This window comes from Crassostrea angulata, chromosome 1, assembly GCF_025612915.1.
Source record: "Crassostrea angulata isolate pt1a10 chromosome 1, ASM2561291v2, whole genome shotgun sequence".
NCBI classification, from domain to species: Eukaryota; Metazoa; Mollusca; class Bivalvia; order Ostreida; family Ostreidae; genus Magallana; species Magallana angulata.
This window is the reverse complement of record NC_069111.1, coordinates 4068664-4081827: the sequence shown is the minus strand read 5'-3', so window position 1 is coordinate 4081827 and position 13164 is coordinate 4068664. Positions and strand designations below refer to the sequence as shown.

The 13164-nt window shown below is 34.7% G+C and overlaps 1 protein-coding gene across 5 annotated transcripts in view; it reads right to left on the bottom strand.

The window, feature by feature from the left end:
* Window positions 1-208: 208 nt before the first annotated feature.
* The window catches only part of LOC128159644 (homeobox protein Hox-A9-like), a 48937-nt gene continuing 35981 nt past the window's right edge, over window positions 209-13164 (bottom strand). For 4 of the 5 annotated variants that reach the window (XM_052822807.1, XM_052822818.1, XM_052822797.1 and 1 more), the window contains exon 3: window positions 209-1109. In XM_052822807.1, the coding sequence (XP_052678767.1) occupies window positions 808-1109 (302 nt within the window). In that variant the 3' untranslated portion in view covers window positions 209-807. Of the gene's footprint in view, window positions 1110-4754; window positions 4782-13164 lie in introns of all 5 variants that reach the window. The other variant, XM_052822823.1, reaches the window with a different exon arrangement.

Genomic DNA, 13164 nt, shown 5'->3' with positions numbered 1-13164 from the left:
CCCTTTTTCTCTCGTTAATATATCAACTGTATATGTTGTTTATAATCAATCGATTTCCTTCTGTCTTTGCCATTCCTTGCAGACACGCGGGAAGCGAAGTCGTGTCCTGTCCCGCGGTCCGCCAAGTGATCAAACACTAGTGTACCTTATCTGACTTCTCGAACACAACCACTCAATACTCTTTGGATCATAATCAGAGACCAGAAAGTAGTTTAGGGTAGTATATTTCATTGCTATTTCATCTATTCATTTTTTATATAGAATACAATTTATCTTTGGACAAATCACAAAAAGTCAATGTAGTAAAACATTGTCAAACATTCTACAAATAATCGATACAATCACATCTTCAGACATTCTACATTAATCGATATATTCACATCGGCAGTCATTCTGCGACAGACAGATTCAGAATCTGTTGTCTAAATTGGGACCTTTTCTACAAATGATAAAATTGTCATGAGACAAAAGAATTCACATCGTGTCCTTGCATCAGGAGAAGATTCATTATACGTTGTAATACTACAAACCAGCCGTAATAATCCTGTGCGAGTCTAAGTGAACATACAGTATTGTTTACTTTTTCAAGAGACCCTCGATCCTCAAGAGCGCTCGATGGCTGTGTCCATTCAAGTCAAAGAACTCTCAGAGACCATTGGTTTTCACTACGTCTGCAGACTGAGGTATTCGGCGTGTTGGTTCTTTGGTAAAATAATCTAGAGCCACAAAATCCTGGAGATCCAGACGCGTGCTCCTGACGTCACATCATGATTCTGTTACGTCATTATTCCCTATTTTCCCTCCTCCTCAGTGACTCATAGGTTGCTGCTGTTGCATACAAGAAGACTGTGTTTTGGGTGGTGGATCGTCCCGTTTTGACACTTTCTTGGCTTTAATACGTCTGTTCTGAAACCAGATTTTGATCTGTCGTTCTGAGAGGTTGATTAGTTGTGAGAGTTCCCATCGCCGGGACTTAGAGATGTATGTAGAGTTATTGTATTCGCGTTCAAGCTCCGCGATCTGGAATTTCGAGTAGGGCCTTCTTCGCTTCCTCAGCGTCACAGCGGTGGGAGCAAGCGTCGTTGACGGTAAATGAATCTGTTGCATATCTGAAAATAGACAAATACTTGGTAAACAACCAGCCTGTTCATCGTTTTTATTCATTTGAATACTTTCCTCTCATATACATTTACTTTTTAAGAAATATAACACAAGACAAAAAATTTAGAAAAAAAATAATTAATTTTTGCATTATCATTAATTATTTTTTTTTTTTTACATTTCATTTGAATTTATTCACATTTTTATATGCTAAGATTTTTGTTCGATGTCTGGCCGACATTAATATCTAAGCAGTTTAGAATCGTCAATACAACGATGGCAATGATATATTATTTTAGGGCATTCTCTAAAAAATGGAGAATGATTAAATACGTTGTTTGATTATGAGACATGCTTGGATCCATCGTCATGGAAACGCATTAGACCACACAGGGCAAATTTTAAGTTACTCATCATATTCGTAACATAGAGTTCCTGCAATTTGACATGTCTCGTTATGGAAAAAAAAATAAATCGAGAAAGAAAAAAAAGACAACCGCCAACGCTGTTTTTTCCATCCATACATATTGTGTCGATTTGATTAGCAAGAGCTTCCGAATTATCACTGATCATGGTACAAACCTTCCGGCAAATTTGGTGGTCATTTAATTAGTGTGACCAGAACAAAAATCTGTATCGCCAGCCAGACAAAAAGTTTGCCAAGAACCGCCGCCTCGGAAGGTTTTTTTGGATATTGAATGTACTGGTGGTCTTTTTTATGCATGTCTCTTATTGTCAGATACTGTCTTCTGTTTTGTACAATAAAACTGAAGATTTAGATACATGTATATGTTAATGCATGTAACTGCACGGTACTTCCTGCTCGCAAATTATCTCAACAAATTACAACTTTTAGAAAATATCTTTGAAAACGTGGTATCACAAAATATTTCAAACTTTGATAATGGAACGTATTTGGTATGGTTATCTTGCAAGGGATGACCAGCTATTGGAAGGCCGATTTTTTCGCAGTGGAGGGTCGGTGTTTTATGGCGTTTATACAACGATTTTATTCGTTCTTTGTTGAATAGGAGAATTTTAACTTAGCAAAGATGTAAGGGTGGCGAAACAGGTATAAAAACCAACTTTGTTTAGAAAGAAAACAACTGGTACCATAAAGGTTTGTTTCCGCCAATATAACATAAAGTAGATCTTATTGAAATCCTACGACTTCACGGGAAAATCCGCATTGACGAGAATTCACGAGAATTTTACGATCGCCATATTATGGTAAACGTCTAAACATCAAAGACAGGCGATCGTACTGCAATCTCTATAAACTCTTTTTACAGGCAAATGAAATTTTGTGTAAACAATATAAAACCACTTTTATAGAAAAACGATTGAAATCTTGAGAAGGCAGGTTTCTTGATCTGACTTTCAATCTTAAGGATTCTGAAGTCTTGTCCAAACTTCTGATGTATTAAGTTCCAAAAAATTCTGTTCATCAAATATATAGGAATTTTAATGTTGAAACAAAAAGTAACAAAAATAACCGTCTTGAACGTAGATTAGTAAAATAGACTTATCACGCCGGTTTCAATCTTACGTGAGAATGTAGCATTACTTTGAAACCTTGGATAAATACCGCTAAGGTTTTCTGAGGTCTCAGCATTGTTAAGTAGATGAGATAAATTACAGTTGTAACTGGAAACTTCATATCATATTTATTGGTAGCTTTACTGCCTGTCAATATCAATTGTACATCAATGACACATCAATGTAAACTTTAATTCGCATCGGCCCGGAGTCTGTTCAGGCTAAGATTTGACTGGCTAAGGAAACTGATAGCTCTCATAAAAGGACTGTTTAATCTTTGTCCCTTTCTCGCCAGGTAACATTAAATGTAAGTATATCATTAATTGTAACATTTAAGGTATAAGGTGCACCATAAACCAAACAAATTAAAGCTACAACTGCCAACAATTACAGGTGGTCACTTCGTCAATCCCGCCGGTTAATTCGTCAAATCGGACCCCGACTAGTCAGCACCTAGCAGTTTATTACCATTTCATTGGACGATTTTCTGATTTTAGGAAACCTAGAATTACTTGGGCGTTTGAGGTGTTGATAACTGAAAAGAGAAGGAAACTCAATACGGAAGTCTTACAACTGTTACCTCTTAATCAGACTGCCGATACCGCGAGGTTTCTTCTTCTCGTTTATTGCTAATCGAATCGAACTGATAAAACAATATTCTCCTTCATAAAAAACGCATACACCTCCATAAGGTGTGCTTGTAATTGCATCAATATTTAATTCAATCGTTTGCAGTGCTGTCTCCAGTAAATATCAACTACGGTCATGCGATCCCACCAACATAATGCGGCTTCCATGACAATGCTGATGCACCGGTCCCATGCAAGCATTATCACCCAATTGATAAGGAAACCGATACCTTAAAGGGGTCAAACGGTGACATCACTTTAAAGCTGTGCATCCAGAACAGATTTTGTAGCTTCAATCTACTGTTTCTTTGACAAAGAGATTTGGATGTAATAAAAATAGGTCTCATTGCATATGTAAGAAAACTGATCTACTGGGTTATTTCATCTCGTCAGCATTGCTAGAAAATACGACTTGTAAGGCGACACTAGTATCGATACCCGATGGACGAAAGGTATACAAACGTTATTATTACCTGTAACTGAAGATTTTCCCCATCAAGGAAAATGGTTCAAGTTTCAATAGCAACTGCTTTATTCTTTCTTTACAAATATTAAAAAGAGTAGTTTTCGACTATGGTCTTTGTCAGTTATTCAGTAGTCTATAGTTTCTACAGATAAATAAAGTATATATTTTACTTTTATTTGTTAATGTATTTACAAATGTAAACAAAACAGTTTTGAGTAGCGTATTTTGAAACATTTAAATTTATGCTGATACGTCCTATTTTTAGTTTGCTAATTTTTGTTTTGCTCTTTATTTAAAAATTGCGTCGTTTGCTTTGGTTATTTTAAAAATTCAATTAACATTATTTAGCGAATTTTTAAATCATTCTGTAACACCCACTGTATAGCACCTGCCTGCTTCATTTATTCTAATTACCCCCTCAAAATTATATTTTAAATAGTATGGAAAAAGAAATTGGACTCTCCGAAGACGGAGAGATAACTTTTAAACGTATTGGCGATACTTTGAGAATGCAGATGATACATCAAAGGCAGATATAGGGTCTTTTCTCACCTCAACGCAAACCACGGCCGAGGAAAGAGACAACAATGGTGATCGAGTTTTTTTTTTTTTAGCCTACTGTCCAAATGTCGTTGACAGAGACTGCGGTAGTCAAAAGGGCGACAGGAGGTTCTTTTTTTGTACATGTTTTTTATTTATTTGTTTAACATAAAAGTAAAAACCTTATAAAAATGTCAACGGGGTCTGCATTTTTTATGCGTTGCAATCAATAATATTATTACATGAAGCGACAAGCAGTCGAAGGGCTGGGGAAGTTGAGCATAAAAAAGAAATTGAAAAGTCCGGTAGAGTAATGATTATATTTAAACCAAACAATACTTCATGTATTTTTGCACATAAAGTTGTCTAAGTGAATATGAATAATTTGAAGATAATACGTTTTCTAGATAAGCTGTATCGACAAGAATTGAAATGATGTCCATTTTTGCCAAATGTTTTGGAAATCTATAGATACTTACAATTTTTCCATGATATAGGCTGTTCTTCTGAAAGATACAAATTTTTGAATTTTAGAATTTATATTTACACGAAATAAGTTTTAAGCTTTTTCAAAATAGATATTGTTTTCATGAATAAATTTCCATTAATTTTGGGTTTCAAGGTTTTTTTTGAAATAAAAACAAAAGATTAAACCAAAACAAATCAACCGAACAAAATAAAAACTTTTTATAAGATTCGTACGTTAATTCTGAAAACGTCGAGAACTTCATTATATTTTTAAAAATATTTCTGTTGAAAATGTTGGCATTAATTTATAAATTTTTTCAAATCTTAAATTTGACACGGTTTAGTAATGAAGAAAATTAATTTCTTCTCCCGAAAAAATATGCATAAAATTTAAGTATTAAGAAACATTTTTTAAGGTAAATCTTTATATTACAATAATGCAATGACAATGCAATTCTTGGCGAAACATCGGCCAAATAAAGAAAACACGGACCCAATGATGATACAAGCTGATTTATTGTACAATAAAAAGAAAACAACCAGTCTTGTTTAATTCCGCTTTATATTAATTTAAATGAACCCAGCAGACTTTTATGGCAGCAACAATTACTTAATCCAATAATCATGAGATTTTTAAAGCCTTGTTAATCAGAAACGCATTTGGATTCTCTCAAATTTACTACTCAAACCCCAATGCGAGTGCACAGAGAAAACACAATTACAGACAGACAACAGCCATTTGATACATATTATGGCCCCCGAATGCATGCTGAGAGCATATTTATGAGCGCCCGTGTGTTTATCGGTGTGATATTGCAATGCAGTAGGCATGTCACAGATAGATAAGTACTAAGTAATTAGATATTTAATAAAATAGAAACCAATTGCATTTATGGGTTATATTTATGGCTTGTGAATAATCAGGACCCTCATATTACTGTTAACCTATATGTCTTTTAGCTACAGATCTGATGGGATATCACAAATTCATTATAATCCAATCAAACACATGCCGATCAAGAAAAATAAGGTGCCCGCCAGCAATTACCGTTGATTACAATCCTATAAATTCACTGACATGCCTGATTAAAACAAAACTAAATCCTATGGTTAATGTTTGATATCATTACAAGGGGGAAATTCCAGTATATATATTTAGACAAATTTTTTTAACAAGGACATTAAACGAATTGTTTTGATGAAATTGATAGACCAGTGGTAAAATAGTTTACAGTTAAAATCAATAAACGCACTCAATTCTATATGAAGTAAGACATTATTGTAAAAAAAAAAATCAATGAAAGTAGACAGAAGATAGTAAAACAAAGATGGTGCATTTTGTTCTGTTTTTGTATCATGACAAACTGTAAGCGTGATCGATTCAACATAGTTTGTAAAGATAATATAGAAAAGATATTAGTCATAAATATATTAAAAAAAACTCAAACAGAAATTCAAATTGTTTTCTTCGTCGTGTGTTTGGTGAATGTTATGAAATATTCCTTTAATGACTGATTAAGATAAAACTCGTGCCGAGGAATGTTAACGAATGTACTAGACCCTGGACCCTGAGTCTTATAATTCATTCATCACGTGTCTCACAACGCCAGAGCTTCACAGAATCACCATTGTGTCGTGGTGATGGTGAGTGGTCTAATTAGGCTAATTATCTTAAAAAAATCTAACACAGATTAGACGATAAAAATTAATATATTTAAAACTCAATATTCCTACGCATTTTCGAGTAATACCTATTCCCACGACGCACAGGTACTGTTAGTGGAACTACTGAGCGAGAGGTGGTGGGAATGTACCTTCTCTTGTCACATTGATCAGCAAGAGAAAACATCGAGTTCCTTATCGCTCACAAACTATTTACAAATAATTACCAAACGATCCGACTGTGGACGACTTTCATCTTTTCCCTCCTCTGTAATGCCGGATCTCCTTGTTGCACCCAGATCTGGGTGTTGAAGCATAGGAGACAAAGCCTAGGCGCCGCGGTGACACTGGTTAATTAGATGTTTACTTTGAACATTTTCATGAATCTTTAACTCGTCATTACCACGACTGATGGAACACAATCACGGTTCAACGAATTTTGAGAAAAAAAATCCCTAAAGTACTATATGCGATGTTTCATTAAATATTGAAGGACTGTTGTTGTTGAAATGTTTTGCAAAACAAACCCACCGCGGCTAAGATGCATAATCGACACATGAATGTAAATAGTTCAGATGAAGCCGGTCGAGACTATAGATCATCCCTAATTTGTTTGCACTTACAGAAGTAAAAATACAGGCAAATATTCATTGGGTTCTATATATAGAAACATTCCGAGGCAATCGCAGTATTTTTTCGCATCTTCGCAGAAACTTATTTTAATTACAAACAACACGTAAGAACACGATTGAGTAAGGGTAATAGGGATCATTTTTCTGAACATCTGAAACCTTCTACACACACCTTTAAAACCACCTTACATGTTGATGCAAGACAGATACTCCTTGGATATATCAATTTTAATAAATAAATCAGCTAAAGTAACATACCATAGGCAGAAATCAAGTTGTATCAAATTCTACAGCAAACTAATGGATATGTCCACCTATGCTCAACTTATTCTGTTCATTTACATAATAAGTATGCAGAGTTCTTCTTCAATGAAATGCAAGCTTGGGTTTTGTCAAAGTTACAGTAAAGGGCCCACTTCAAGCCGCAGATTGTTTATTAAACGTCATCCCCTATGATCACTCTATCCTTACACGGTGGAGAAAGACATACACCATATGTTTGTCTTCTGCAATTTTGTAATGTTAGCAACTGACTTGTGCCATACGGAAAGATGATTTATAATGGCTAAATTCGATCTCAAAAGCCATCTTTTTGACAGCGAGACTCTTCTTTTTTTTACATAAATGAAAAGCAATTAACACGTTGATATTATCATGCCTTTTGCTTGGTAGACTGTCTGTACAGCAGACTACATTTGGGCAATAGTAAACCAACTACCTGTAAGGAAGGTCCCCGTGAGAAACTTCATTCGAGTGTGTACAAAAAGAATTCCATCACACAGCATTCGTTACAAGTTTAACTTGAGCCACGTCTGAATTCATCATCTTACATTTTGTTAAAGGTGTAAAAGAATTGAGAGAGAGAGAGAGAGAGAGAGAGAGAGAGAGAGAGAGAGAGAGAGAGAGAGTAAATCGATTTGAGGGCTCTAAGATCTCGTCGGGATGCATATCACGGGATCGCTGGTGGATGGCCGTGGGGGGTTCGATCTTAGATTGTACTGCACTGTCAATGGACCGGTGTCGGAGAGCGGGTGGTCCCCCAATGGGAGACGTACGCTCTAAATTAGGTTACATTTAACGTTGAAAAAATAGATATGAAATATGTTTTGAATTGTAAATAACCTTCTGCAGATGATATGTGTGATTAATGGACTCACGGTTGTAAATTTAACTTAAATTGGCTAAAAAACATTTATGAGAGAGAGAGAGAGAGAGAGAGAGAGAGAGAGAGAGAGAGAGAGAGAGAGAGAGAGAGATTTGATTTTTTCTAATTTTTTTTAGAATATTTATTCCGAAATGCACATCATTTTCAATTTTCAACTTGCGGCTTGAACATGAATGCTCTCAAGGTGACGCATTCGAAGATGAGAACAGTTTTAAACTACTTAGTAAACGCATTGTAGGTTTTATTTTTCTAATGGTTTAGATCTAATTGTTTAATCTCATGTCTTTAAATTTCTTGTGTTTGAATATATGAATATATAGCTTGTTAGGATCGACTGATCAGATCTGAACCTCGATTATTGCTGTTGTGTCTAGCAAAGAGCGTCCCTTTGCTCTGGGCGGGTGATAAAATGAGTTCACGGGACCCACTACACATCCAGTTATAAAAGAACTATAAACCCCTATACCGTAAGTCATTTCACGACCAATTCGCAAACCATTGCACTCATCCACCTACAGAGTTGTTACAAATCAAACACCTTGTGTTCTGTTTACATTCCGCAGCTAAAAAAATCTCTTTGTCTCGTGCTTTCTCTGTTGTTTTTTTGGAGACAATATAATGGTTAGTGAATATACTTGTTTAATGTTAAGAAATTTCTACGATTAAACGTGTAGTATCAATTCGTTAAAGTTATGAGAGATCAACAGGGAGAGAGAGAGAGAGATTAGATTTAATTCTAATTTACAGTTACATTTAACTCTACATATAGGAAATGTGTTATTGCTGATTGCAAATGGAAACTGGAGCCAACAGCATGAAAGACAACTTTTCATCTCAGGATTTGAATAATTCTAGAGGAAATAATCTCTTTATTTCTTATCATTCTGTTCAGTGTGAAAAGATCCCCATCAAAGCCGCCTAACTACCAAATCGGGATTTATCGGGGTTTTATGTCCATCCCGGAGGTTTTCCGATCGTAAACCTGTCCCGTGGCTCAGTGGTGCAGTGTTGAAACAGTCGGTATGACAAAGCCAGACCTACAACCGATCTCTTTAGCATATTTGTTTCATATAAAGGTGGCGTCATATTTTCAATTTGTCGGACCGATAAAATTTCAGATGATAGAACTACAGCGATGCTGAAATGATACCAGCCATTTTATTTCTCTCGTGTGGGGCATTATACCGGGAATCCGGTTCCCGTCCGTCCCCCGTCCCATGTTACCTGTCAAACCGTCAGATTCCTGCCATAGAGCTATCTGCACAGATACCGGTTATTTGAGATCCTCAATTCAACTCATTCTAACGTTTATTTATAACGTAAGACGTAATTATCTTAATTTGATTTAGATGATTATAAAACGTCAACAGGGACTCTTCATTCAGCGTCACGTGAGATTTAAGTTTTTTTTGTTATTTAAACATACATACAAATTAAATATATCTTCTTAACAAGCTCTTATTGTGCAATCAGAATAAAACCTACTTGATGTATTGAGGCATAACTCAAAATACCGAGAAAACCTGTCACTAATTCACATCCGATGTCTTGAAAATTAACTAAGATTAACGAACTATTTTCTCAGAAATCAATTAGGGCCAAGGATTGTTTATTTTAACTTAAAATTCAAATGACAATTCTTTGTATTGACTCATGATTCAGTCAAACCACGAATCAGAGAGTTTTTACTTCTCAGTAAAACATCTAATGCTCAAAGATAAACAAATGTGTGTACTCCACTTCAACGTTTTATATTAGATCAGAGGTTTTTATAATGTGTGCCACCAAATTGATATAAAGGGTGAGTTCCAATTCATTTTGAAATGTCCATTTTAGGAGGAATTACGAAAGAAATATATTAAGCGTTTTCACCATGGGAAACCTAATGCGTACAAACTAGTTAAGTTGCTTAGTGTAGATAATACAAATAACCCTCAGTAATTTAGGTAATATTTTACAGAGAAATTAATAAGTTCACCATTGTAATATTTTGTAAAACAATCATTGTTATTTTCTTCATCTCCTTTATCTGTCCACACACCAATGGGACCTAAATATATACAATATTTTGTATTCTGGTGACTTGTATAACTAAAGGAAATAAACTGAATCGAACATATTCAAATAAACAGTACAATTAAACATGTCCAGTGATGGTCGTGAACTACTATTGTGATAATTACGTTCTTGTTTGGTCTTTTCCAGGTTTGGAATGTTGGATGCTAAAAATCAAGAAGGGGTCTTAATTCTATTCACTTATCATTCGCCCCTCCCCACCCCCTTGATTTTGTCCGATACTATTACTTGTTGATATGAACTAAATTTCACAATATGAAACCGTTTTCAACGCGACTAACTCATAACAAACATATAGCCTCTTAATCTATTCTTATTCCTATTGATTCCTGGTTATGTATCATTTCGAAATTTTTGTGACATACAATATAGCTAGTTAGTATACAAATAAAGTTGTTGGCGTTTATGAGTTTTCGTTTTTTTTGTTTTTTTTTTGTTTTGTTTTGTTTTGTTTTGTTTGTTTTTGTTTTTGTTTTTTTTTTTTACAAAACTTTCTGAAGTTTCGAAATTCTATAAATGTGAGATTCTTTATGATAAATACACACCGCCGTTAATTTTTACATTGTTACATTGTACAAAAATATGAATAACAATGATTTATTTAAAACTACTTCTATTTAAAAAATCTAATAAATATATAAGAAAGAACGCATTAAGTCCGGGAAACTCGGAAAACAGGTTGAAACTTAAAAATGGCACGCTTGTCCTTAGTTTTAGATAAATTATGAACTATCACCAAATGAATTTATTTTTAAAGTTCCATTATATGTTACTTTTAAAATATTGGTAAGACGTCTATACAATTGATCTTATGTTTTCGTACTTGTTTTTTTAATAAAAATTATAAAAACTCAAAGTCGTTCTTGTTTCATGTAAAAAAGAAAAAAATCTAATTCTGGGGAGGGGGTAAAAAGTGAATAATCCTGGAGTTCATGATTTGTGTTTTTTTTCTGATGTGATAATTTATTTACTGAATGCATAAGCCACCCTAAAGGTGTTCAAGGAAACACCATTACAAAACCTCTAAAAATATCATTCAAACATTATCACGACAATTCTTAATCGTTTGTTCCGATAAACAGGAAGAAAAGTAATATGCATTATAGAAAAACTCAGAAATAAAAACTTGTTATTCTAAAGTGAGGTTCTTATTCTGTGGGACCCATTAGAAACATGCATTACTGCAAATCGTAATGGTGTTAAAGCCAATTAATAAAAAAGTCAGCGTTTTAAATCATTTTCATAATTTAAAATTCCATTTGGCTAAAAATTACCCAGATACGATGAGATATATCGGGTGTAAACGCAACCCTTAATGCCCGGATTAGGTGATGGGGAACAAAGATCCATATTTCAAACCATCGACTCAAACATCCATAAATCGTCGAGAACGGCAATCGGTGCAGTATTGCAGAAATGTCTTTCATGCAATGATAATTGCTTTTAAAGTGTTAATGATATGTATGAAAACTGCACTTTAAGGAGATCCGTGTTATTTTGTGATCTCAGAAACCCCCATCAATAAATAATAAATCACCTCTCTTAGTGCTAAACATCGCCGACACTACCTCTGTATACAGCTAAAATATCTGTTTAAGTGATAATCAAATGTGAATAATTAACCCTTTAAATAAAAATATAAAAAACGAGGGAAAAAATCACACGACTAATGACCAATCAAACTCGCCGACTCTTCGCGATGTCGGTAAATTTCACAAACCGATTCTGGAGCTTCAGTGGGGGTAATGGAGTATTACTAGTTAATGAAGGTAGTTAATTAGAGGACTTTGATCAGGCGTTTCTTTATGGCTGTAAACAAAGTCTCATCTCGGATATTGATAAATAAGAAAGATTACGGCAAAATGATCAACCCGACAAAAAAAATCTCCGAGATGTGTTCGACTTTCACAATTAGATAATTATGTAACGATGATATCACCAGCGAAACGATCGTAGCAGGAACATGACGCCATGTTTTCATTTGAGACTGCAAAGAAATTTAAAGTCCAAATGAGAAAGCTTTCCGGGCTGTGTAATGATGCAAATGCAGACTGCCTTTTCCGATCGGAAGTGCAACCGAGGAGATAATGAGAGAGAGAGAGAGAGAGAGAGAGAGAGAGAGAGAGAGAGAGAGAGAGAGAGAGAGAGAGAGAGAGAGAGAGAGAGAGATTCCCATTAGTTTTTGAAAGCTATGATAGTCGCTGTCCGATGTGCCTGTTCTATATCGTGTGTGATATACACCTTACGGTTTATAACTTAGAACTACAGAGGGTTTGCAAAGCGTTATTAATATCTTTTAACACCTTAATTATCATCATGGTCATTCATTAAGTAAAACCGCGCGATGATGGGATGACCACTGTACAGATTTTTGCAAACACGAGTAAAAAACAAAAAAAGATGTATTATGACTAAATTATGCATGTTCACGATCTAAGCGGGAACTTGGGTGGTCCTTCAATGAGAGGAACTAAGGTGAAGATACCGTGTTGATGTAGCGGACGATTTTCTACTGTTTTCTTAATAAGTTCTTTATCAATGTTTATATCAAATCATGGAGAAAGCCATTGGGTAATGAGAAACCGAGAAAAATAAGTCTCGGCGAATTTTTTCTTGGTGATACGTTAGGACAAAATGATCAACATAGATACTCTAAATACAGGTCACATCACGTTAGTTACAAAAAAAGAAAGATTAAAAATTTAGAATATTCTATATTCAACTACGGCAAATTTACTTGTAAGAAAACATTCATTTTTTAAGGGGGGAGGGTACCCTACGGAAATAATTTTGACCAGCCCCTCCGATTGCGGGAGACATGTTTTAGTCACGAGTTTCTTATTTGTCGTGTGTCAACCACATTAGTATGTATAAAAATTATTTAAG